We start from the raw sequence: 25,261 nt of genomic DNA on the forward strand, positions 1-25,261 counted from the left end.
AATGGTATAGGCAGTGGTGGATTAAGGCTCACTGGTGTCCTAAGCACTGACAAATCTTGGTACCCCGCCCCCCACCTCCTTTGTACATATTGTACAAACGAAGCCATATTCTCAACTTTGTGGTTTCCCCTTTGGGCCTGGTGCCCTAAGCACGTGCTTAGTCTGGTTAATGCACTACTGGACTATAGGGTCTCCTACCAAGGCATGGAGTTGAACTCGAAGACCTCCAAGGACCTTGCAACTTTGTTATTCTCTTAATTTTGTGAATTCATTTTTTGGGTTCCTAGGAATGACCCACAGGGTGAGAAAATAGAGAAGAAGCAATTGCGTTAGTAAGGTTCCCACCAGTTAGATTTTCGGCAGGTTTTTACCAGCAGGAACGCCGATTCCATTTCCGCCCCCTTTCTAACACGCGCAACGTTTGATCTGCCGCTTCACGCATTTCTCCCGGCAGTCGAGTTGGTGCTGCCTCCGCACGTGCCTCCTTCCTGGCGCTCAAGCGAGCTTGTTGGGTGCTGTTCCAGCGGCTGTTTACACGCCCCGCGCTGCAGGGAAGGCGGCGCCTCCACTTTCCTTCCCCTCTTTTGGATCTGATGTGCTTTGGAAAGCTTGAGGGCGGGGCGGGAAAGGGGAATCTAAGCTTCGCTTGTCCGCTGGGAGAAATCCACCACTTCAGTGGAAAAGGCCTTGAGGAAAATCGCAACCCGGTGGAGAATCTGCTGGGCTGCCTCTCGACTTGCTTGATTGAGCGCGTCTCTCTCTCTCTCTCCTTTTCGCGAAGGGCCCCTCCCGCCGTTTCCGAAAAGGCGCTTCCATTCCAGCGCCCATAAAGCAATCCCTAAAAAGGCTGAGGGGTATAAAAGGCCCGACGGGATCTGCCGAGGGGAGCGGGGCGCCTTCTGAAGGCGGCGGGCCGAAGCAGGAGAGAATCATGCTCAAGACAGTGCCCGGGAACTCCCGCTCCCTTATTCTCCGCAGCTACACTGCGGGACTGCGCCTACCCTAGCCCGAGGAAGCATGACGAGGGGCCCTGGCCGCCGATCCTGGGCTCTGGTAGCCTTGCTGGCCCTGTTCACCGAGCTGACCTCGAGCCACCCACAATGCCTGGATTTCAAACCGCCTTTCAAGCCGCCTCGCCCGCTCACTTTCTGCGTGCAGTACTCAAACTTCGGCTGCTGCGACGCGGGGCGTGATGCTGCCCTGTTGGAACGTTACTATCGCATCAGCGAGCATTTTGGCCAGGCCACCTACACCGCTTGCGCCAGCCACCTGCAGAACCTCCTGTGCCAGGTGAGCGGAAGGCAGGCGCGGGCCAGATCTCCTCCCACCGCTGCATCCACCCACCTACCCACCCCTCTCTTTTTTTCCGAGCCACTTTGGATGGGAGCTGGCGCTGGTTCTGCTCCACTGAAAGAGCAAGGCTGCCTGTGTCCATCTCACTTTGTAGGTAAAGCTACTATCTACCCGCAGAAGATCTCTTCCAAGTTCAGTGTCAGGCATAGTTGAAACTTTGGGGCTGCCATCCTCGGTCTGCTGCCCTTGGGATTTGTTGGCTGCCAGGTTTCCTCAGTAGCAAAAGGTGTGAGAACTGCAAGCTATCTTGAAAGCATTTATTTGAAGGCTGCTTGAAATAGAAAGTGTGAAAAAGACCTTTGCTGTCAATCAGAATCCTGGACTAGATAAATCAAGGAGGTCACCTTTTGTAAGACAGATATCCTAGATTCTCTGCTGCTGTTAAAGAAACACTAGGGGTGTTCTTCATTTTAATATAGTTCAGCAGGTACAAAGGCCCTCAGACAGTAATACCCTTTTTCCCTATTTAATCAAGACATTTATGCAATACCAGTTCACTATTTTCTGTTTTGTAGTTCTTTTTTCCTGCTTGCTTCCTAGTTATCCTAGTTAGTTAAAAGAACCCTTTAAAAAGTTAAATGGGAAAAGGATCTGTTAAGAATTAAAATGGATATCCAGGGACACCATGATACTTTTGGGCACTGTGGTGTTTACCCTGGCATAACAAAGCACTCTTTCCCTCCTTTTAACTTTCAGTAATCTGGAAATTCTGTACAGCTGCTTAAGATGATTAGTAGTCACTGATAAATTCCTTGTTGAAAAATGTTTGCCATTAGCTGGGTGAAATGGATAATTTACTACCTCATATAGAATAGAATAACAGAGTTGGAAGGGATCTTGGAGGTCTTCTAGTCCAACCTCCTGCTCAGGCAGGAAACTCTAGTATATACTATTTCAGAGAAATGGTTGTCCTATTTTTTCTTTAAAACTTAACAGTGTTGGAGCATTCACAACTTCTGGAGGCAAGTTGTTCTACTGATTAATTGTTCTTTCAGGAAACTTCTTCTTAATTCTAGGTTGCTTTCTTCCTTGATTAGTTTCCACCCATTGCTTCTTGTCCTGCCCTCAGGTGCTTTGGAGAATAGCTTGATTCTCTCTGTGGCAGCCCCTAAGATATTGCTATCATGTCTCCCCTGGTCCTTCTCTTCACTAGACTAGACATACCCAGTTTCTGTAACAGTTCTTCTTATGTTTTAGCCTCCAGTCCCCTAATCATCTTTGTTGCTCTTCTGTGCACTCTTTCTAGAGTCTCAACATCTTTTTTATATCGTGGTGAACAAAACTGGATACAGTATGTGCTTGTGCCACTTCATTTCCACTATACACATTGAAGACTGATCCTCTAATCATTCCAGATGCAAATACTAGTGACACCTTGAAGGGCTTCCTTATAATATGTGTACTCATTGCTTGTTTGTAAAAGTGTCTGGACCAAGATCATGCAGATGCCCTTTTATCTATATCATAGATTAGTAAAATCATTTTGTCTGTTCTTAAGCCATGAACTTTCCTCCAGCACCAGGTATATTGGACAGGTCTGAATGAACGTGCTATATGCTTCCTATTTCTGTAAAAGTACTATGCCTGGTGATTTACTATGCCTCCTTTCCCCATATGCCTTTTCTCCAATATGCCTCCTTTCTCAGCAATTTCATCTTCCAACATTAAACAAAACAACAAATGAAATATTTGCTTGAGTTTCACTGTACTACACTTTTCTGAATTTGCTGAGAACTACTTCCATTCAAATGCTATTGGCAGCTTTGTCTCATATTAGCGTTATTATATGATTGGTTATGCCTTTTCCCTTTTAAATGCAAGACTGAAAAAGGCCTAGAACCATGTAGCGTATATTCCTGGCTGTATCCGCAGATAAAAGTCTTTCCACCCCAAGTATGTAATTCAATATTTCTATTAATTCATATTTTTTAGAGAAATGGTTTGAGATGAATCACATAGCACATTTGTTCAGACCTGCCTATACAGAGCAAATATCTAGCTTTGAAGAATTTTGCTCAATAAATAAGTATGAATAAGTATAACATTTTTGATTCATTTGTTTAACTCTGTTCTCTTTGTCTAATTTTAGAATGTGTGGAAAACAGATCACGGTTCAGATCATATCTATGCATAAATATTGAAAATTCAAAAGGGTTCAAAAAAATTTAAGTACCACTTTATAAACTAGGTCAATATCATTCCCTTTGTTTCCGTCTTCAGGTTGGGAGGAGCCAAAACAGCACCAACTCAGAAAATGCTGAGCTTTAGGAAGCCTTAAAAATTGAAATACTGTAGTACAAAGTCTTTAAAGATGAAAACAACTTAAGGTCACAAGCCCTCCCAAATAATCTGATTAGATCACCTAACCTGAATTGGTCTATACGAGGGGTGTTAAACTCAAATTATCACAGTGATGTCACATGATGTATCAGGACTTTCCCCTCCCCTTCTCTAAACCGGGCATGGGTGTGGCCAGCGCATGACTCAATCGGCCTGCAGGCCAGGAGTTTGACAGCCCTGCTCTTTACCATGAACCAATATAGTTAAAATGTTGGTAGCAGCAATGAAAGTTATAGTTTGCTTAGAAAGCATTTCTAAAGGAGAACTGAAAGCAGTAGTTTTCCACTAAGGGAAAATTATATCATTTTTTAAGATGTATATGAGATGTGCCCAGTATACATAAATGCAAGTTCTTCTATCCCAGCTGCTTTCACTCATTTCTTAAGAGTAAGAAAAATGGAATATTGTACAGTCACAGTTGATCTTTCATCTTACTAATCAACCTAAAATTTTGTGAGTAAAAAACTTTTCCTGGTCCTAGTGCCAGTGAGGTCTTTTGATATCAGTGGTTTACTGTTTTAAGTAAAATCTGATGTTGCGCTTGATTCTTTTTTTTCATCTTGTCCTCAACTAGCCCAGCTGTATATTTACTTCAGCCAACAGTATGACTAAAAAGATGAAGTTATAATAAACCAGATGTGATTTTTCACTTGGTTATCATAAGCAAAGATGTTTGAGAAGAAGCATTCAAACTGTTAGGGTTTTTTAATTTGTAACAAAAATACAAAAATGGGACTCAGTATTGTGTGCAAATCAAAAACCCAAATTCTCCTCTTCCATATTTAAGTATTGCTAGTTCTTTTTTTCTTCTTTTTTTGTGGGGGCAAGGATTTGTTGTTTTCTCTTTGCAAATAGACCCTAAAATTAGAGCTGCGGAATCTGAGCTGCAAAAATGTGAACAACCACTAGGTTGTTGTCAGTAAAAAATTACTTTCAAGTATCATTTTGCTGCCATCTACTGGTTGTCTGGTTATTTGCAGTGCACATATGCTTGAGTTTCAATGTGATTTGTTACAAATGTCAATGTACAAACATCAGTATTTCCAATATCAAGGGACAGAGTCCTGGGGTCTATGAAGCATTTCATTGCTTTTCAGAAATACAGGAGTAACTAAACTATAGAAAACAGATAAATAGATGCAAATAGATGAACATTTGACTTGTAGTTACAGGAAAATTTTATGAAGATACAGTATGCAGTAACCCAACCACTTTTTCAACATTACTTGCAGAGTTGTCCATTGAACAAGAGAACAATAAAAGGATATTCCTAAGGTTTTCTAGGCAGCTATTACATCCAGGGCTTATGTAACTGTGTATTAAAACCAGCTGTAGAAATGTATTGGATTATCAGATTGCACAAAAACGTTCTACTGAAGTTTTGCATAGGGTAAAGCAACTACTCAGTTTTTCCCCAAACTATCTTGTTACTACTTCTGCTTTATCTCAATGTGGCTAGACAGATGGTTAACAGACTTTCATTTTGAATATCAACATTCAAATCCAATTGCAAAAAAAGTGCAGTGAAAAAAAAGTTAATTCTTTTTTGCAGATACAGAGACAAAATTTAAGGTGCAGACTATTCTAGGCATGTACTATGGAAATCATAAAACAGTTTATTATTTCTTTTTCAGTCCTCCACAATCTTTTTATAGGGCTTTTTAATATTTATTCTGCAACTTTTTAAAATATTATAAAAGACTTGCTGTCTGTACAGTGCTATAATTTTAAATGTTTTAATTGTCTTGCATTGTTAAATCTTCCAACATTTAAGTAATGTCTATGCTGCCCTTTGCAGGTTCAATTATCTAAAGATAAATACCGTAATATGGCAGGTTTCTGATTGGACTAGCTTATAAATAGACTGGATTTAAACTTATTAAATGGCTGCCCTACTATAGACTTTTAAATGGGCAACTGTCCTTCTGAGGCTCCAAAGGAGCAAATGTGGTTGATTATATTTTGGGGCCACAAACAATACTTAAGTTTAATAACCAGAGTCAGATCATTTTATTTCAATATTGTTGAATGAATATTTCTCATTTTTGTAGTGCAGGTTAAGGTCTGTATTGAGAAGCACCTTCCATTCATCTATTTTGTCTAAAACAAGGCTGCTCTGTTACTGAAGCATATGGGGGAGCCATAACAACTGATGTGAGATCCTCTTTTATTTTTAGGAGTGTTCTCCCTATGCTGCTCATCTGTATGATGCTGAAGACCCTTCTACTCCAGAGAGAACTGTTCCTGGACTTTGCCAAGATTACTGCGTACAAGTGTGGCAAGATTGTAGGTCAATGTTTCAGTACTTCACTCCTGATAAAGAGTTACTGGCGCTGGAAAATAACAGGGTTAAATTTTGTCGTTATTTGTCCTTGGATGACACAGACTACTGTTTTCCTCATCTTTTAACTAATGAGCATCTTAATCAAGGCCTTGGGTTGGTGACTGCGGATTTAGAAGGATGTCTCCAGTTATGCTTAGTTGAAATTGCTAATGGGCTTAGGAATCCTGTTGCTATGGTACATGCAAGTGATGGAACTCACAGATTCTTCATTGCAGAACAAATTGGTTTAGTCTGGACCTACCTTCCTGACCTGTCACGGCTTGAAAAACCATTTTTGAACATCACTGAAGCTGTACTTACCTCACCGTGGGAAGGGGATGAGAGAGGATTTCTAGGCATTGTGTTCCATCCTAAATTCAAATTTAATGGTAAGGTATATATCTACTATTCAGTTGAAGTTCAATATGAAGAGAGAATCCGAATCAGTGAGTTCAGAATTTCTCCTGGTGACATGAATTCAGTGGACCATGGTTCTGAAAGGTATGCCCTTTTACAAGTCCAATGTATTTAAGACATTTAATGGCAAATATGTACAGTACTTCTAAGGATTGGATTGGCAGTAGTTCCTAAATTTAATATCTGCATGTTTTAATTACTTGCAGTCTAGTGCATATGTATACTAAGGTATTCTTTTTATCTGGGTATTTTAAAAGAAGAAATTATCTGTGCTATATCTCAAGTATCAAGACTAAATACACTTTATATTATTTAAGTCCACATGTTTCTTAGGTGGCTTTTGGAATTCATTTTATCTCTAATCTGAGTAGCATATAATAATATCATTTACTGAAGAATATTTATTAGCCAGCCATTATCATAGTACAATCTTAGGCAATAAAATAAATATTGGAAAACATAAAAAAAATCCCTCATGGAAATTTTATTTATTTGCTTCTTACTAAAATCACTAAAGATCCTTTCCCTGCTGAATCGCATTTGCTAGTAATCTAACTTTATTACAATATGTAGTTTTGTTAACATGGCTTCAGAATTTGGAGCTGTTTTGTTTTCCAATCAATTGCCTTCAAATGGGTGCTTGAGGGAGATGAGGTTCAGCTTCTCTGGAAGTCAGGTATTTATGGAAGGTAGACCCAGATTATTTGTGCCAGAGGCAACAAGTGTTGAATGAGTAAAATGCTCTATTTCCCAAAGTAGTAAAGATACAACAGAGTCTAGTAAATACTTCCCATGCTGATATTACTAATTGTTTGTCTGAACCATCAAGAATTCTGATAGTCAGAATAGATAATAGTGGATTAGATAAACCAGTAATTTGATTCATTATAAAATGGTACGGGTTCAAAAAATTCTGATATGGAACAATAAGTACTACTCCAGATTGAATTGTTATATTATCCTTTGAAGTTGCCTCAAAAGTATTACTGTATTGACTTCCATAAATTCTCCCAGTGTTGCTCTGGTCCAGCTAGCTATTCCTTGGCCACAAGAAATGTATTATGGTCTCTTGAGTATTATAGCTATACTGACTGACTGAAAGAAGTGGTACAATTTTATTTGGATTCTAAACCATTGCTGAAGGGAGATTACAATCTCTACATAACCTGAAACAGTCCAATGTTTTTGTTAGGTAGGAGGCCCATCAACCATTTTAATGCCCAAAGTTTAGCCATATGGACAAGCATCAACTTGCTTTCTTAATATTTCAATAATAGCAAAGCTGCCACTTGCAAAGATTCCAAGTGACTAATCTAGGATTGGACAGTACACTTCAATAGAACATTTCAATCTATGTTGTCTGTATATATACATGGCAAATAGTCATTGTGTAAAACAGATGCTGTGCAGTTTATGCTCACGTTTCTAGCATTGAACATATAGTCTTAGGGAATGGTTAAACTGGGGTAAGGGGGAGGAACAGGCATTAAAATTAAATGCAATCCTATATGACTCTTCCAAAGTAACATTGATTTCAATGAGAATTACTCCTAATTAACTATATACAAGTGGTAGGTATATATTTAGCATAAAGTCTGAAGTGTTTCATTATTCTCTGAGAACAAAATATTACTTGGTACGCATGGAATATATAGCATTTCCCATCACTATTTTTTAAATCTTTGTTGTGAAAATTACATATCTTGGCAAGAGCCCGTTTGGAAAGGCATTGAAGAGCAGGCCACCAGTTTTATTTTATTGTTTTACTATCCTGACATGTGATATTGATGGTTTAAGTGCTTTTTTAATGAACTTCTCCATATTAGTGTTTATTTTTATGCCTTCTACATTCTGATTGCTTGTTTTAAATGTGATTGCTTGTTTTAAATGTGAAGCCACTTTGAATCTTTATGAATTTGGTAGCCACATATAAACTAAATAAATATGTTTAACAAAATAGCCATTTCAGAAAACTTATTACACCTACTTTTTTTTGCAAGAATTTGAAAGGTGGTCTGGTTTATGTCTTTAGTAAAATAAAACAAAAGCCAATACTGGATTGATTTGCACCAAGTTCAAAACAGGAATATACAAATATAGGTATACTTGATTTAAGTTAAATTCAGGTGGTCAGGCAGTTTTTAAAACTTAATTTTTGTTGTAGTTTCACTGTACTGCTTGTATAAGATTTATGCTTTCTTCTTTTTATCCTTCTTTCCCAGGATAATTCTGGAGATAGAAGAGCCAGCTTCCAATCACAATGGAGGAGAACTACTATTTGGAGATGATGGTTATCTTTATATCTTCACAGGAGATGGAGGAATGGCTGGTGATCCTTTTGGGGCATATGGAAATGCTCAAAACAAGTAGGATTTTAAATTCATAAACTTTGTAAAAGGGGGAACAAATAAATTGTACTGTTTCTGTTTATAGATTTGAAACTAGGCTCAATACTGGCATATATTTTATTGCTTTCTTAGATTGGAGCTTGATATATATTGCAGAAAAATATAAAGTCATATCAAGGTTTGGTTGGCAGTATTGGCTCTTAGTGATATTCTCTATGATGACAAGAATAGGTTGGATGCATATAAGTCCTATAATTTTTAATAGGAATTAACCTAAAACTAAAGTTTATTGACCAATTTCAAATCAATTATGTTCAAATAATTTAGTTTGAATTAAGGCCATGGATCTATGTCACAATCTCTAGTATTTCATGATTCAAATATTTTTTGCAGGTATTGGCAATCACAATAACAGTGGAACAAATCTTCTTCCACATTCTCCCAAAAGGTTTAGTTCCAAATACCAGTCATAGGAGCTGATACTTTGACTTAGATGCTATTGCATTTTTAATGATTTTTTAAAGCTGAGATTTTCCAAGTGTCTTAGAAATTTATCAAGAAATGCCTAATGAGTTATTTCACTATCCTTATTGTCACATGGAAAAATGGAAGCAGATTTATGAGCACACAAGTAGATTATGCCCTGTAGGTTTCCCAAAAGAAGTTCCGAATATATTGTGCCTAAGGTATGTTATATTTAAAATCCAAATACTGAATTTGCGAATGCTCCAAACTGAATTTGACTTGCTAGTACATGGATAATTCAGTTAGTGGCCAATGATAATTTTTAGCTCTTAACTACCAATTCAGTCTTTCATGCATCCAGCTGGGTGACTTTAAGCCAATCATTTTCTCTCAGCTCTAAGAAGGAGGCAATGGCAGACCACTTCTGAAAACCCTTGCCAAGTAAACTGCATGGATTAGTCCAGGCTGTCACCGGGAGTCAATATAGTCTTAAAGGCACACATTTACATTCACAAAAAATTATCTTGCCTTAGTTCTGAAATGTTTTTCTCTTCCTCTTCGCCTTCTCACAATATTTAATGAAGGAGATATAATTTCAGATCTTTTCTGAGGAAGAAAAATAGCAGAAAGGGTAAAACATTTGTCACCAGGGCAGCTTTATACTTTTTTTTGCCCTTACTGTAAGATTGCTAGGAGGTGCTGAGAAGTAAGCATCACTCAGTTTAAACTTCCACCTCTCAGAAAATAAAGAATAACTTTACTAATGTGTTTACTATGTTCTGTCAGAAGAATTTATTCCCTGTGGTTCATTTCTGCCTCAGATCAAATGCCAGATGCTGTAGTCTGCAAAAAAGTGTGAAGTTTGATTACCAAAAATGCCGATCTCTGTTTTATCTAGAGATTGAAAATGCAATTTAAAATAATACAACTAAGTGATAAGAATCCCAAACTTTTTTAAACCACATTTATTCTTAAAACCTTGAACAAGAATCGGAAAAGTTTTATGAAATGAAGGATAGGAAGAATCTAAATGTTTTGTATGCAACCCTTTCTTTCTTGTAAAGGAAATTCTATTTTAAGAAGTACTGATACTAGTTCTTTATTTGTATTAAACAGGTCAACACTGCTAGGCAAAGTACTCAGAATCAGTGTGGAAAACAATGATGTTGGACCTCTTTATCAAATCCCTCCTGACAATCCCTTCATCGATGAATCAAAAGCCCGACCTGAAGTCTTTGCTTATGGGGCAAGGAATATGTGGCGTTGTTCTTTTGATAGGGGTGATCCCAATACAAAGGAAGGGAAAGGGAGGCTTTTCTGTGGTGATGTAGGACAGAATAAATTTGAAGAAATTGACATTGTGGAGAAAGGGAGAAATTATGGCTGGAGAGCAAGAGAAGGATTCAGCTGTTATGACAAAAAACTTTGCATCAATTCCTCTTTAGGTAATTATGGGGTTTGACTAACTGAAGTAAATAATGTATGGGGGGAAATATTTCCATTATTCATTCTGTTTCCATTCATTCATTCTGTTATCTTTTATCTTTTATAGCTGATATCTATAAAAAGTTTATACTTGATTATAAAAATGGTTCCTTTGCATGCTATATGTATGATACTACCTTTTTCCCTTTTGCAGATGATGTCCTTCCAATATATGCTTATCCCCACAAAATGGGGAAATCAGTTACAGGAGGTTATGTCTATAGAGGTTGTGAGTCTCCAAACTTGAATGGGCTCTACATATTTGGTGATTTTATGAGTGGGTAAGTGACAGTAGGCCAACTATTAGGTAAGTGATGAATTAGATGTCATCCTGTGTTACAGCGTTTCAGGCGGCTTTAAGTTTCAATGCTCTGCATTGCTGCTCTACTGCAGTTTATGTGTCCATCATGTTATGTCTCTGCTATATGAATATGCATGTGTATAGATAGTAACAATTGGATGAACTATTATTGAACCACTTTAAAAGTGTACCACTAAATACCTCATAGTAAAATGGCACTGTTCAGAAACTGGATATTCATTTTAAGAAGCGTTATATGCTATTGCTACAATATGTTAAGTGTTAAACATACAGCAATATTTTGATATGTTTACAGCATTTAATAATTGGATTCCACATCTAGTTGATCTTTATAATTTATATAGTCTTATGTCTCATATATGGATAACTGTAAAGAAACAATTATACCTGAATCAGATAGTCATCACTTAACCATTGCAATTGGGACTGGCAATTCTGTCACTAAGTGATGTGGATGTACAGTGAAACATCTTGTGACCACACCAAATTGTGATGTCAGTTTCAAATGCAGTCTTGAAGCAATTCACTGCAGATCATTAAGCACAATGTCACATGGCTGCAACTTGTGACTTCCTGCCAGTTTCCCATTGGCTTTGCTTGTCAGAAACAGACAGTGAAGGTTGCAAATGTTCTGTCTCAGATTGCAGACATGCACAGAAGGAGTTATGCAACATTAGACAAGATCATAAATCGAGGTCTGTGTAGGGAGAGTTTGGCTAAATAAGTCCCTCTGAAGTTCAAGCAGCCATAGAATGGTCCAATTCCAGGAGTCAAAGTACCAAGTTGACTAGTTAGCCAGTCCAATAGTCAAGGGTTCAAGAGCAAGTAAACACAAGAACAAGAATTACAAACTAGGATTCTAAACAGTTGTTTCCAAAAAAGATTGAAGGCAAAGCAGCTGCATATAAATCTTTCCCCAGGCAGCTGGTTGCAGTCAGAGTTATCCTAATGTTCTGGTAAGGAGGTTCATTGAATGGCATTGCTCTGCTCATGTGTCGAGCCCTGGGGCTTGGGGATTTTATCTCATAATCCAACTGCTCTAGCTAACTAGGAAATGCCTGTGATTGTTCAACCTCCTTGGATGAATCATGGCTGAAGATTCCTGAGGCTGATAATCCACAGATTCAGCTGGAACACCATTGTCAGAAATGGAGACAAAGTCCTAGCCAAATCATGGTCCATGACAACAAATGGTGATCATGTGACAGCTACAACCATTGTACAATAAATGCATGCTAGTTGCCCAGTGCTCAAATAGCAATAGTACTTAGATTGATATACTGCTTCATAGTGCTTTATAGCCTTCACTAAGTAGTTTACAATGTTAGCATATTGCCCCCCAACAATCTGGGTTCTCATTTTTCTGACCTCGGAAGGATGGAAGGCTAAGTCAACCTTGAGCCACTCAGAATTGAACTCATGAAATGAGCAGTGAGTTAGCCTGCTGTACTGCATTTTAACTACTGCACCACCATGGCTCAAATCACAATCACAAAACTGCAGGGCCACAACTTCCAGAACCAGACATAAGTGTCCTTTTTCAACACGGTTTTAACTTCAAATGATTGGTAAGTGAGGATTCCCTGTATTCAGTAAGAATTGGTACATACTTATGGGATTTGCCTGCAACTATTTTAAAAGTGCTATAGTACAACAGATGTGCTTGTTAAAATGAACAGCTGCCAACCTTTATTTATGTTTTTAAATTCAGTTTCTAGTACTTACAGTTAAGGTACTAATAAGGTTAAGGCTTAGAAAGCTAAGCTTTCTAAGATGAATAATTAAATATTCATTACATTCTTACATTTTTTAGAATAAAGTCTAACTTTATCTATACTTTAATTTCTGCCTTGTTCTGTACACAAATAAATGATGTTAATCGTACCTCAATTGAAAAGTAATCTGGCTAAGGGATTGGTTTGGTTCTTTCTTTGCCAACTAAGCTGTTAGCTTTTATGTATTGCTCTGAATTGGAGTAGGAAAAGTTAAAAGCTGTTCTCCTTGATTTCTTTCATACCAATTAATGCGTTGTTTTTTTCATTTTTCAGGCGTCTCATGTCCTTGAAAGAGAATCAGAAAACTGGGGAATGGCAGTACAATGAAATATGCATGGGAACAGGCCAAACATGTGCGTTTCCTGGACTTATCAATAACTATTATCAATACATCATCTCTTTTGCTGAAGATGAAGCAGGTAATAGTTGGATTCTTTAAATATGTGGCTAATATTCTCAAGTGTGGGAAAATTATAGAATTATTCAAATGACCAACACAAACATGAGTTTCCAACTTTTGGGCATAGGAACTGTTGAAAATTTGAAAACATGCCACGGGCAAAAAATACCAACCCCTGCTACAAAATTAATTCCTTTGGATTTCTGTGCAAATATAGACATTTTAAAGATCTCTCTCTCTCTCTCTCTCTCTCACACACACACACACACACACATTGTGTTTCCACTAAAATAAGACCCAACCAGAAAATAAGCCTTAGCCTGATTTTTAGCCTGCTCCTAATATAAGCCCTACCCCAAAAATAAGGCAGAGGTGTGGAGGGGAGGCAGGTGATTCCAACACGCCTCTGCTGCCGGTGCCACTGCACGTCAAAATCGCCTGCCTCCATTAAATCAGGTGTCAATCTGTCCCATCGTTTCTTGGCTAATTCACATTGCCTATGTTTCCCCCAAAATAAGCCCTAATGCATCTTTTGGGACCCCCCAAAAATATAAGACTGGTTCTTATTTTCAGGGAAACATGGTATATACAATTTATTTAATTTTTAAAGAATGTATATTAGCATGTCAGCTAAATGGCCAGCTTTTTGCAGGATTACTCTTGTTAGTTAGTACTTCTCTCCAACCACTCAGCTTCCAGTTGCTTTGTCATTGCTTATCCTTTCCATTCAGCATGCTAAAACTTGGCTGGGCAATAGGAAGTTGACATCCTGTCCATCCTGACTGCATAAAATTAGGAAAAGTTGTTGTATAGTTTGAACTTATAAGTGACATGGAATAGGTTTGTATTATTCTTGGGAGAATAGAGAACAGATAATCAGAGTTGGAAGGGACCTTATAGGTCATCTAGTCCAACCCCTGCCCAAGCGGGAGACTCTACACCATTTCTGACAAATGGCAGTCCAATCTCTTCTTGAAAGTCTCAAGTGATGACACTCCCACAACTTCCGAGAGCAAATGATTGAGTGGCTAAGGAAAATCCATTGGCATGGTCATATCAAAAGATTAGTAAAGATTCTCTTGAACTGGAATTCAAGAACTATTCTTGTATATAATCGTTTATTTAATCCGTGAACTTCTAGAAGATTCCCATCCATTAACTTCACCAGATAACTCAGTGTATTCGAAGTCCAGTCATGCATCTGCCTGGTTTTAATTGAAAGATCTGAATAATGTGTCAGAAATCTCTATACATTGTCTTAAAGATTGGCTTCTGAAGGTTTTTGTAATGTCGGATTACTTTCTTTGCCTAGTGGATCTAAAGCAATATATATATAAACAATTTGTGTCTTTGTTGTTGTTGTTTCCTAAAGGGGAACTTTATTTCATGTCAACCAGAATACCAAGTGCCACTGCTCCAAATGGAGTCATTTACAAAATAGTTGACACATCACGGTAAGACTTGGAATTTGTTTCTCATGAACATGTAAATGCTGATGTGGGGGGGAAAAACTGGCCTTATTTACTGAGTTTTGAGTCTTTCTCATCATAGTTAAACTGTAAAACTTTTGTTGAATCTGCAACAAGTACTGCTTATCACAGAATTTTTAGCACTATATTTCCTCCATTGGCAATGACTACTTGGCCATTTATCTAGGTTCTTTGCTGTTATTTATGATATTCTGTATGTTTTTCTCTTATTTTCATCAGGAGAGCACCACCTGGAAAATGCCATGTTGACCCATTGCCAGTAAAAGTGAAAGGCAGGCTCATTAAATTTGCTCCAAAGGAAAGTGAGTAATGGAGATACATATTATTGAGTATTAACTTTGGGGAATTCTGGGGCTAAACAATTTGTTCATGCAAGGAAATGAAGCTAATATTCTGATTAATGAAAAAAATGAATCTTTGCTTTCAAGAAGGTGAGCTGAATGACTACAAGGTAAATTGGACATGCAGTACAAAAATTGAAAGAGAGTTTCATTAAAGCCAGCTTGGCATATACAGCCTATTACCATGAACAACTCCAGTTTGTTATGATGGGATTTTTGTTTTTTGGTCTTTAAAAGGTTTACTTTGGCTGGTCCAGAGAACAGGAAGCCCCTTCATACTGCATTGAAAATAGAATTAACATTGTGGTAGGCACAAAGGGGCAATTTTCAAGTACCCAGCACCTCCCAAGATTTAATAATTAAGACAGCAGAAATAGGGTTGGGCTTGCTGTGTAAAGCACTTGTTTTCTCTGGCCCCAACTCAACTAGCCCTCTCAATCTCAAATACATTATAGACCAATTTCATTTGCTTTTCATCTGGTTATGAAAGACAGTAATCTTTAATCTGTAAGGCAGCTTCTGCTATTGCCATCAGCAGTTCAGTTTTTGTATCAGACCATATGGTCTGAAGGACCTGTTAAAAATATTTGTCTTTGTTATTCTTTGCTAGAACTGATAGTGAAAATGCCCAGACAGGATCCTAAGATAAAAACCACAACCAGAGTCCCAGCAAGGAGTAAAGTAACTACTGAGTCTTCACAAGGCACAACTCCAGACTGGATGGAACAACTCTTGACTCTGCTTAGGAATCAGAATGGATGGCAGATGACTACTATAGCACCAAAACCCAAACCTTCAAAGCCCAGGAAAGGAGGAAGGCCTGGGAGGAGACCATATAGAAGAAGGAAGAATAGGCCTTCCAATGTTTCCCGACAGCCACAGAATGGTGCAGTCCGACTCATGAATGGCAGCACAAGAAGGAGAGACCAAGGAAGAGTTGAAATTTTTATCAATGGCGAGTGGGGCACTGTGTGTGATGATTTGTGGACTTCTAAAGCAGCTGCAGTAGTTTGTCGCCAGTTGGGTTATGCTTTTGTAATCCGGGCCACCAAGAAAGCAGAGTTTGGGGAGGGACATTCACTTTCGATTTTACTTGATGATGTTCAGTGCATAGGACATGAGAAGACCCTCCTGGAATGTTCCCATTCAGAGATCGGAAAGCACAATTGTTCCCACAAAGAGGATGCAGGAGTAATATGCAGTCAAGAAGAAATTTTTGAGTAGAAATACCTACAACATAGATGGGTTTGTGCTGTGACTTTTTTAAAAAATAAGACCACATGAATACACTATTACGGTTGTCAGATTAACATATGATTTTGGAAAGATACATGTCCATAAGGCAGTTCGGGATGATAATGCTTCAGTATGCCCATGTGATACCCTCCTTCACAAGCTGCAGTGGTTAACAGTATGGTTAGCTAGTTGCTAAAACTTATTGGGCATTTTTATCCACCTATCAAGTCCTTCCCAAGGGCTTGGCAGAGGCAGGTGTAGGTGTTTGATGATGTTAAAAGTATTGTCATAGGATGTAAGCTATTCCGAGTGAAGCTGCCTTTTGCAATTGACCAATGGTGATTTTTGTCAATGTCAATGGTGCTCCATTTGTTTTGGAAAATTGTTTTGGGATTGCATCCAAGGTACTTATTACTATTGATACTGTCTTTGCTTTCTTTTGCCACAATCGTTCTATTTCTATTTGTAAGTCTTCGTATTTTATTATCTTCTCTATTTTCTTTCTCTTCTACTTTGCTGCTTTCAGACCCTGTCACATCCACTATCCAGATTTTTTTTGTCTTTCTTCTCAACAATTGTGAAGTCTGGGATATGGCAGGTTCCTGTAGGTTTGAATTTTTAAACTCCCAGAGCAATTTCATTTCTTCATTTTTGATTATTTTCTCTACTTTATAATTCCACCAGTTCTTTCTTGCAAGCAAATGGTATTTCTTGAGGATTTTCCAATCCACCATTGTTGCTACTTCGTCATGCTATTGCTTGTAATCAGTCTGTGTGATTATTAAATTTATTTGCCACCTATCTGCTGTACAAAGTGACTCTGAGCAGTATGCTCAGTGTGCTACCAGGTGCAATTGAAGATCCTGGTTATCACTCATAAAAGTCTCTATGGCATAGTATTTGATTATCAGTGGGACAGTCTATCTCCATGCTGCTTGCCTATCCAGTACAAGCCAATAGGTCAGTGCTTTCTGAGTCCTGTTAAACAATCATCTACCAGCACCCAAGAAGCATGCCTTCTCTGTCATGGTACCTGCTGTCTGATATGGTCCTCCCGAGACTGTGTGGCCCCTACCTTAATGGGATTCAAGAAAGCCTAAAAATCTGGCATTCTACCAGGCTATGGGTTAATGTGGTTGGGACTCTCTGCAAGTTTTGTTTGGGAATGTGGATGTGAATGTGGAGTCTGTTTGCCAGACTCACCAACCATTCTAATTCTCTATACTGCTCAGTGTGGATTTTGGTGGTACCTAAAGTGAATAAATTAAATCAAAGGGATATACTGTAGGTAAATACTATATCTAGAGTAGGTAATTGCTTGCCATTTGAAATGGAACACAAACTAAATAATATTATAAGATTCCTTCTGTAAATAAGAAAATATATTGTGCTGAATGTTTTGAATTAAACATCAGATGCCTATGGAGATTCACAGTCATCCATCCAGGCCATGGTTGTCCCAAAGGTGCTTTTTTCAACAGGCAACTGGACTTTCTTGTTTTTCTTTCAAGACATTTCACTTCTCATCTAAGAAGTTTCTTCAGCTCTGACTGGATGGTGGGGAATTTGCACCACTCAGGTGACCTTTTTTTTTCCAATATTTTTTTTTTATTTTTGTTTCTTTAAATACATCTTTGGGTAAACAATATGGTTCCAGGTTTTTTACATTTTAAATCAAACATGACCATAATTACATATTCAGCTTTCTTATCTAATTTCATATCATTACCTATTTCCAATTTTCCATTTAATATTCTCATACATTACATGGCTTTGTATCAATCTCGATGTTCTGAATTATTCTCTATATTCATTAATCATATATTCTTGTATACATCATATTTGCAAATTTTATCAAATTATATCATTCCATTAATCATTCATAAATTCATCTTAATTTGTATTATCCAATATTTATCCCCTTTTTAATATTAATTTTGCCACTTGTATTTTTTTAGTACACACCCTTCTCTAATTTCATTACATTACACAAATTATATTTTCCATCTTATTTTTGTTTAACAAATTGTATAAACTAATAACAATATAGTAATTTTTATCTAATGCCATATACTATGTTCATATACATCATTACATTACACAAATATATTTTCCATCTTATTTCCCTTTGACAAGTTTGTAATCTGATCACAATATTATCATTTTTATCTATTACCATATACAGACTACATATATATTCTCTATCAGATTCCACATATTTCCTTCCCTATATTACATGTTAATTTTCTTGTATATTCCATAAACATTTGTGTATCCTAAATAATCCTATAATAAGATCTTATTTTCATTTCTGTTCCAATAAAGTTATTAATTCTTATTTTGGTTCTAATTGATATTTTATATATCTTTAATAATAATTATATAATAAAGTATTAATTCCAGATTCATCAATATCTATATTCATATATCTTAACCACTAAATTGCCCCTTCATGTGGAATCCTTATCCTTCCCATCTTCAACCACCATCTCTTACTCTCTTTACTATGTTAGTGCATCTCTTCTTAGCTTGCTTTCCATTTTCTACCATTTTTTCCCAATTATCATTCCTCCTTTCTCTATTGCTTTCCATTGTTTCTTTTTCCAGTTATCTAATTTCACTCCCACCCTCTCCTGATCTTTCTGTAATTCCCTTTCCCTTTGTTTAACCTTCAAAATATCCTCCCCTTTATTTATTACATTAATCATTAACATCTTGAATTTAATTTCCTTTGTGTCCTTTTGTGTAGTTTGTTGTTCCCTTTGCTCTGTTTTGCTGGTTTCTCTTTTATTTTACTCCTCCCCTTCCTGCATTTTTTGTTCTTCTGTATTTTGTGTCACCATTTCTGAATTTTCTTCCATGCTCTGTATTTTATTCCATAAGTCCAAGCTTCTGTTTATCATTTCTTTCACAGTTTGAAGTTCAAACCTTATTTCTTTGTATATTTTGCTCATTTTTGTTTTGCTTGTTTTATTTTTATATCCAATTATCTGATTGTCCTGCAGTTTTTATTCAAACCAGCGTCTTTCTTTAATTTTTGAAGTCAATGTCCTCAAGTCTTTATTTCCCAGGTTTATTCAGTCTATTTCTTTTCAAAGAGTCCCCCAAAACCCAATAAATCCAGTATCTTTATATATTCCTTCACTATTTGGTTTTAATATTTCCCCTTTCTGGAATCTTGTTGCAATACAGTTCCTTTCCTTTTGAGTTCACATTTAATTAGGTCATATAGTTTGAAGGGATCTCTAGGATTTTTCTTTTATCAACAGGTGGTGCTCTTAATCCAGTTTTCACTTTCCACCTTCCCCCCTCCCCCATTTCTTTAAGCTTTTATTAACTTTGCCAATTTTCCAAATATTTGCTATTATTTTCTTTTTTTACACAGTCAATTTCAATATTTTAAATAATGCCTATTTAGTGCCAGATCCTGTACAATCACCAGTTCCAATTTTACATTTTTTTTGTAAAAGTTTTATTTTTGAATTATTTCCTTTACGTTTAGGTTTTTTTAAAAAAAAACAAGTTCTTTACTTTTCCCAATTTTTCTCTCACTTTCAAATTGCTGCTAGCACAATTCTTTATGAGAACTCTTTTCTATTTATTTTATTGGTAGCCATTTTAGGCTACCGCTACAGCTCATCTTTGGAGGGGGTTCTCTTTACCAGGGAGGAGAGATGCAACTCCCCTTGACCTCTCAGGTGGTCCTCCTTTCTTCACCACCCCTCCAGGGTGATTCTGGTTCCATTTGAGACCCTCCAATGAGGATAGCTCAGAGCGAAGCCGTGGACAATCGCAGTTTCCACTCCGACTATGATGGAAGTGCAACTGGAAGGGAAGTCCCACTCAGGTGACCTTGATGACACAGATAAACCTCCAGGTGGCCTTAACGACTAGCCAAAAGAATGCAAATGATCAGCTGTCTGGAAGGAGTATCCATTCTCCACCAGCCAGCCAGAGCTGAAGAAGCTTCTTGGATGAGAAGCGAAATGTCTTCAAAGACAAACAAGAAAGTCCAGTTGCCTCTTGAAAAACGCACCTTTGGCTTAAACACCAGATGCTTATCTTCTGTTTTCTTTTTCTTTTTTGTTACTTATAAGAATGTATATTATTCTTTGTTTTACAAAAGGAACATACTTAGAACAGAATCATTATGGAGAATTCAATAAAAATTAAGGACTATAATCTCAGAGAAAAAAAACAGTGCTACCCTATTCTTCTTTGTTCTGAAATAGATGCTGCTAAATTTAGTCCTGTGCTGAATTATATAATTGCAACCTCATTGATTAACTTTAATTATCATGGCTAAAGAATTTATATTCATATTCTGGTCTTAAACCAGACTAGAATATAATTTATTTAATTTTTGAATGCTCTGTTGTATTAGTTCAAGCAACTGTGGTTCAGTTTTAAGGGTTTTAAACCATATATTAAAACAATGTACAGGTAATTTTCATTTTATGATCACAATTGAAAGCAGAACTTCTGTTGCCAAGCAAGGTGGTTAAATGAGCTTATATGATTTTACTATAGTTTCTTGCTATGTTTGTTAAGCAGATCATTGTTGTTCTTAAGTGAATCCAGTTTCCCACATAGACTGTTTGTCAGAAGCCAGCTGGGTAGCTTCAAATGGCAATCACATGAACCCAGCTGCTGCAACTGTTATAAATACATGCTGGTTGCCAAGTCTCTGGATTTTGATCACATGGAGATCCCATAAACCACGGGGATGCTGCAACAATTATAAGTGTGAGGGACCAGTTGCTAAGCCACTTTTTTTTAGTACTGTTATAATGTAGAACAGTGACTAAGTGAATAGCTGTAAGTTGACTTACAGCTACGTAAACCTATCATTAAGAATAGCCTAAAACACATATGTGATTGTGCAATAGATAATTGAATCATATTCAGAAAAGTCAAAACATTATGTATTTGATTAGAATGTAATAGAACTGAACAGTTTCTAATACGAGATAAAAACCATAATACCATAAATAAGGAACTTTGCTTTCTCTATTTGCTGACTGCATTTATACACATTTGTGTAGTCCTTACTTCTTAGAAACTACTAACCAGACAGTTATTTGGGAGTCTTCAATGAAATAAAATGCTGGTTGCAAAATACTACTAAAATACAAGTTTCAACAAGATCAGGTTTATCAGGTTTGTTTTTAACTCCTTAATAATATTTATATGTCACAGTAGATCGATCTTGTCAAAATGAATTGAAAACAGAAGAGCCAGTTTGGCCTAGTGATTAAGGCTGCAGGGTAGAAAGCATAAAATCATGAGTTCAAGTTCCGCTTCAGTCATGAAAGCCAACTGGGTGACTTGGGGCCAGTCACTCTCTCTCAGCCCAATCCACTTTACAGGATTGTTGTGGGGAAAATAGGAGGAAGAAGGAATGTTCTCTGCCTTGAGTTACTTGTATAAATGATAAAGGCAAGATAAAAATAAAGAAATTATGAATGCAAATCTTCAAGCTTACAGTATCATTCCCAATGATTTTCTTTTCTGAAATTATGCTGTCGTCATTTAACATGAAAGTAAGGGTTATCAATGAAATTCCACTTTTAAGTCTTCATTTTTGTAACAATTGTTGTGAGCATTAAAATAGCAATTGGCTTTCTCTATAAATGGACACAACTAGTGAATTATGGTTTACTTAGCATGCCATATAAGCCAGGGACTCTGGTTTGTTCTGAGATAAACAAGCCAGAGAGAAATCATGATTAAATTCCTGTTACGACGATGATCACATTTTATTAGTTTTGTTTTAAATCTACTGATGGCATGTCTTATGAGTCTTGTATTTTTGGAATCTTAATCATGCTTTTAAATTTCCCTTCTAATCTTTAAGGGGAACAGTGTCTCCTTGTCATTATCAGATGCCTTTAAACATATGGCAATTGGAAATTCAATCAATTCAAGTTTATCATGAAAATATTAAAAGAGGGAAAATTGATCGTTATTTGCTGAACCATTTATTAGCCAGTTTACATTGGTAAACAGGGACATAGATATTTATGGGAGAAGTCCTATTGTTTTAAATGCTCCCAAGGCTGCAAAGAATTTTAATTGATTAGCATCATCTGTCTTGCAGTTGAGGCCTTTCTGTAGAAAATTGTGTTCTGCAGTAGATACTAAGCAGATGGACACATTAACCATCCATTGTGATCTGGTGCCTCTTTATATCTGGCATTTAGATTGAGTAGTTTGATTTGTAGATTGGTTTTCTCCAGCATGTCTCTGGGAAATAGTCTTAATAATAGTTTTCTATGTGCTCTGGTATGATACAGGTGAAACTCAAAAAATTAGAATATTGTGCAAAAGTTCATTTATTTCAGTAATGCAACTTAAAGGTGAAATTAATATATGAGATAGACTCATTACATGCAAAGAAGATAGTTCAAGCTGTGATTTGTCATAATTGTGATGATTATGGCTTACAGCTCATGAAAACCCCAAATCCACAATCTTAGAAAATTAGAATATTACATGCAATCAATAAAACAAGGATTGTACATAGAACAATATCGGACCTCTGAAAAGTATAAGCATGCATAAGTACTTGGTTTGGGCCCCTTTTGCAGCAATTACTGCCTCAATGCGGCGTGGCATGGAAGCTATCAGCCTGTGGCACTGCTGAGGTGTTATGGAAGACCAGGATGCTTCAATAACAGCCTTCAGCTCTTCTGCATTGTTCGGTCTCATGTCTCTCATCTTTCTCTTGGCAATGCCCCATAGATTATGGGGTTCAGGTCAGGCGAGTTTGCTGGCCAATCAAGCACAGTAATCCCACGGTCATTGAACCAGATTTTGGTGCTTTTGGCAGTGTGGGCAGGTGCCCAGTCCTGCTGGAAAATGAAGTCAGCATCCCCATAAAGCTCGTCTGCGGAAGGAAGCATGAAGTGCTCCAAAATCTCCTGGTAGACGGCTGTGTTGACCTTGGACTTAATGAAGCACAGTGGACCAACACCAGCAGATGACATGGCTCCCCAAATCAGCACAGACTGTGGAAACTTCACACTAGACTTCAAGCATCTTGCAGTGTGTGCCTCTCCATTCTTCCTCCAGACTCTTGGTCCTTGGTTTCCAAATGAGATGCAAAAGTTGCTCTCATCAGAAAAGAGGACTTTGGACCACTGAGCAACAGACCAGTTCTGTTTTTCTTTAGCCCAGGTAAGACGCTTCTGACGTTTGTTGTTCAGGAGCGGCTTGACAAGAGGAATACGACATTTGAAGCCCATGTCCAGGATCTGTCTGTGTGTGGTGGCTCTTGATACACTGACTCCAGCCTCAGTCCACTCCTTGTGAAAATCTCCAACACTTTTGAATGGCCTTTTCCTGACAATCCTCTCCAGGCTGCGGTCATCCCTGCTGCCTGTGCATCTTTTTCTTCCACACTTTTCCCTTCCACATCACTTTCTATTCATGTGATTTGATACAGCACTTTGGGAACATCCAACTTCTTTTGCAATTACCTTTTGAGGCTTTCCCTCCTTATGGAGGGTGTCAATCATGGTTTCTGCACAACTGTTAGGTCAGCAGTCTTTCCCATGATTGTGATTCCTACTGAACCAGACTGAGAGACCATTTAAAGGCTCAGGAACCCTTTGCAGGTGTTATGGCTTAATTAGCTCATTAAAGTGGGACACTTTGAGCCTAGAATATTGAATCTTTTCACAATATTCTAATTTTCTGAGGTTGTGAATTTGGAGTTTTCATGAGCTGTAAGCCATAATCATCTCAATTATGACAAATCATGGCTTGAACTATCTTGCTTTGCATGTATTGAGTCTATCTCATATATTAGGTTCACCTTTTAAGTTGCGTTACTGAAATAAATGAACTTTTGCATGATATTTTAATTTTTCGAGTTTCACCTGTAGTCTGTTGTAGTTGCTTCTTGAGATTTTCTGTGGTGTATTGATATTTGTTTAGTCAGAGATGTATATCCGTGATCATGAGCTATATCGTTTTCCGCCTATTTTCTTGGGCTATTTTCCCTCCAGCTGGGCAGTTTATTGGAGGTTTGTATCTGACATTGATAGATAGGGCATGTTGTCATAGGCACCTGAGCAGAAAGAATAGCTGTTCCTTGATAGAAGTGTGCCTACATGCAAATCTTTCCCATTTATATCTTTTCTGAAGTGTTTGATGCTCATGTGTGGTGCCAATGGAAGAAAATATTTGTAGCTCAGGTATTAACTTTTGAGTTCTTGGTGCTCTGAGCTTTGTTATTTTCTTGCAGATATTTCATTACCAAACTGGGACAATTGAGTGGGGTATGCTCTCATTTTATATACAAGTAATATACATTTATATACAGACTTACAACCGCAATGGAGCCCAAAGTTGTTAAGCCAGTTTTGCCCCATTTTACGGCTGTTCCTATCACAGTTGTTAAGTGAATCATTGCAGTTGATAAGTTAATAACCCGGTTGTTAAGCGAATCTGGTTTCTCCATTGACTTTGCTTGTCAGAAGGTCACAAAAGAAGATCACATGACCTAGGGACACAGCAACGTCATAGATATGCACCAGTTGCCAAGCATCTGAATTTTGATTACATGATTATGGGGATGCTGCAAAGTTCATAACTGAAAAACTGTCATAAGTTACTTTTTTCAGTGCCATTGTAACTTTGAACGGTCACTAAATGAACTGTTGTAAGTCGAGGACTATCTGATTAGTGGTTTGTCCTGTAAGTATTGGTAGGAGCGTTCTTGGTGGTTCCTTGAATAGGCTGTTGTTTTCTGTTAAGTTGTTAGCATTTTGTAGAAAAGAAAAAGCAGGCATGGACAAATGATTAACATATAAAGACTTGCTATTACAGAAAAGTGGGAAGTTTAAGATGAAATCAAGAGAACGACTGACTATAGAGAGATTTAGTTTTCAATAATTCTCATATGGGTAACTCAGAAAAAGTTTTAATATAAATGAAAAGTATCAGGAATAGAATGTGAT

At 37.3% G+C, this 25,261-nt stretch overlaps 1 protein-coding gene and 1 long non-coding RNA gene across 2 annotated transcripts; both read left to right on the forward strand.

Moving 5' to 3' along the window:
• The first annotated feature begins 490 nt into the window (after positions 1–490).
• HHIPL1 (HHIP like 1) lies at positions 491–17,095 on the forward strand. The gene is made up of 9 exons (XM_026679407.2): positions 491–1,290; positions 5,871–6,517; positions 8,656–8,799; positions 10,363–10,691; positions 10,886–11,012; positions 13,102–13,247; positions 14,601–14,682; positions 14,938–15,020; positions 15,670–17,095. Exons 1-9 carry the CDS (start codon positions 1,018–1,020, stop codon positions 16,281–16,283), a joined length of 2,445 nt encoding a protein of 814 aa, XP_026535192.1. The 5' UTR covers positions 491–1,017; the 3' UTR covers positions 16,284–17,095.
• A 1,897-nt stretch (positions 17,096–18,992) lies between these two features.
• On the forward strand, positions 18,993–21,767 carry LOC148133471 (uncharacterized). Its single transcript, XR_015746838.1, has 2 exons — positions 18,993–21,117; positions 21,209–21,767. It is a non-coding gene; the product is annotated as an uncharacterized LOC148133471 (long non-coding RNA).
• The last annotated feature ends 3,494 nt before the right edge of the window (positions 21,768–25,261 follow it).

Source organism: Notechis scutatus, chromosome 1, assembly GCF_049901735.1.
Source record: "Notechis scutatus isolate UNSWTSFEM ecotype Mainland chromosome 1, rNotScu1.2, whole genome shotgun sequence".
NCBI classification, from domain to species: Eukaryota; Metazoa; Chordata; class Lepidosauria; order Squamata; family Elapidae; genus Notechis; species Notechis scutatus.

Coding starts and splice junctions, on each gene's coding strand:
- HHIPL1 (XM_026679407.2), top strand. CDS start 1,018: ATGACGAGGGGCCCTGGCCGCCGATCCTGGGCTCTGGTAGCCTTGCTG. Junction 1,291..5,870: donor TGCAGAACCTCCTGTGCCAG/GTGAGCGGAAGG, acceptor TTTTATTTTTAG/GAGTGTTCTCCCTATGCTGC. Junction 6,518..8,655: donor GTGGACCATGGTTCTGAAAG/GTATGCCCTTTT, acceptor CTTCTTTCCCAG/GATAATTCTGGAGATAGAAG.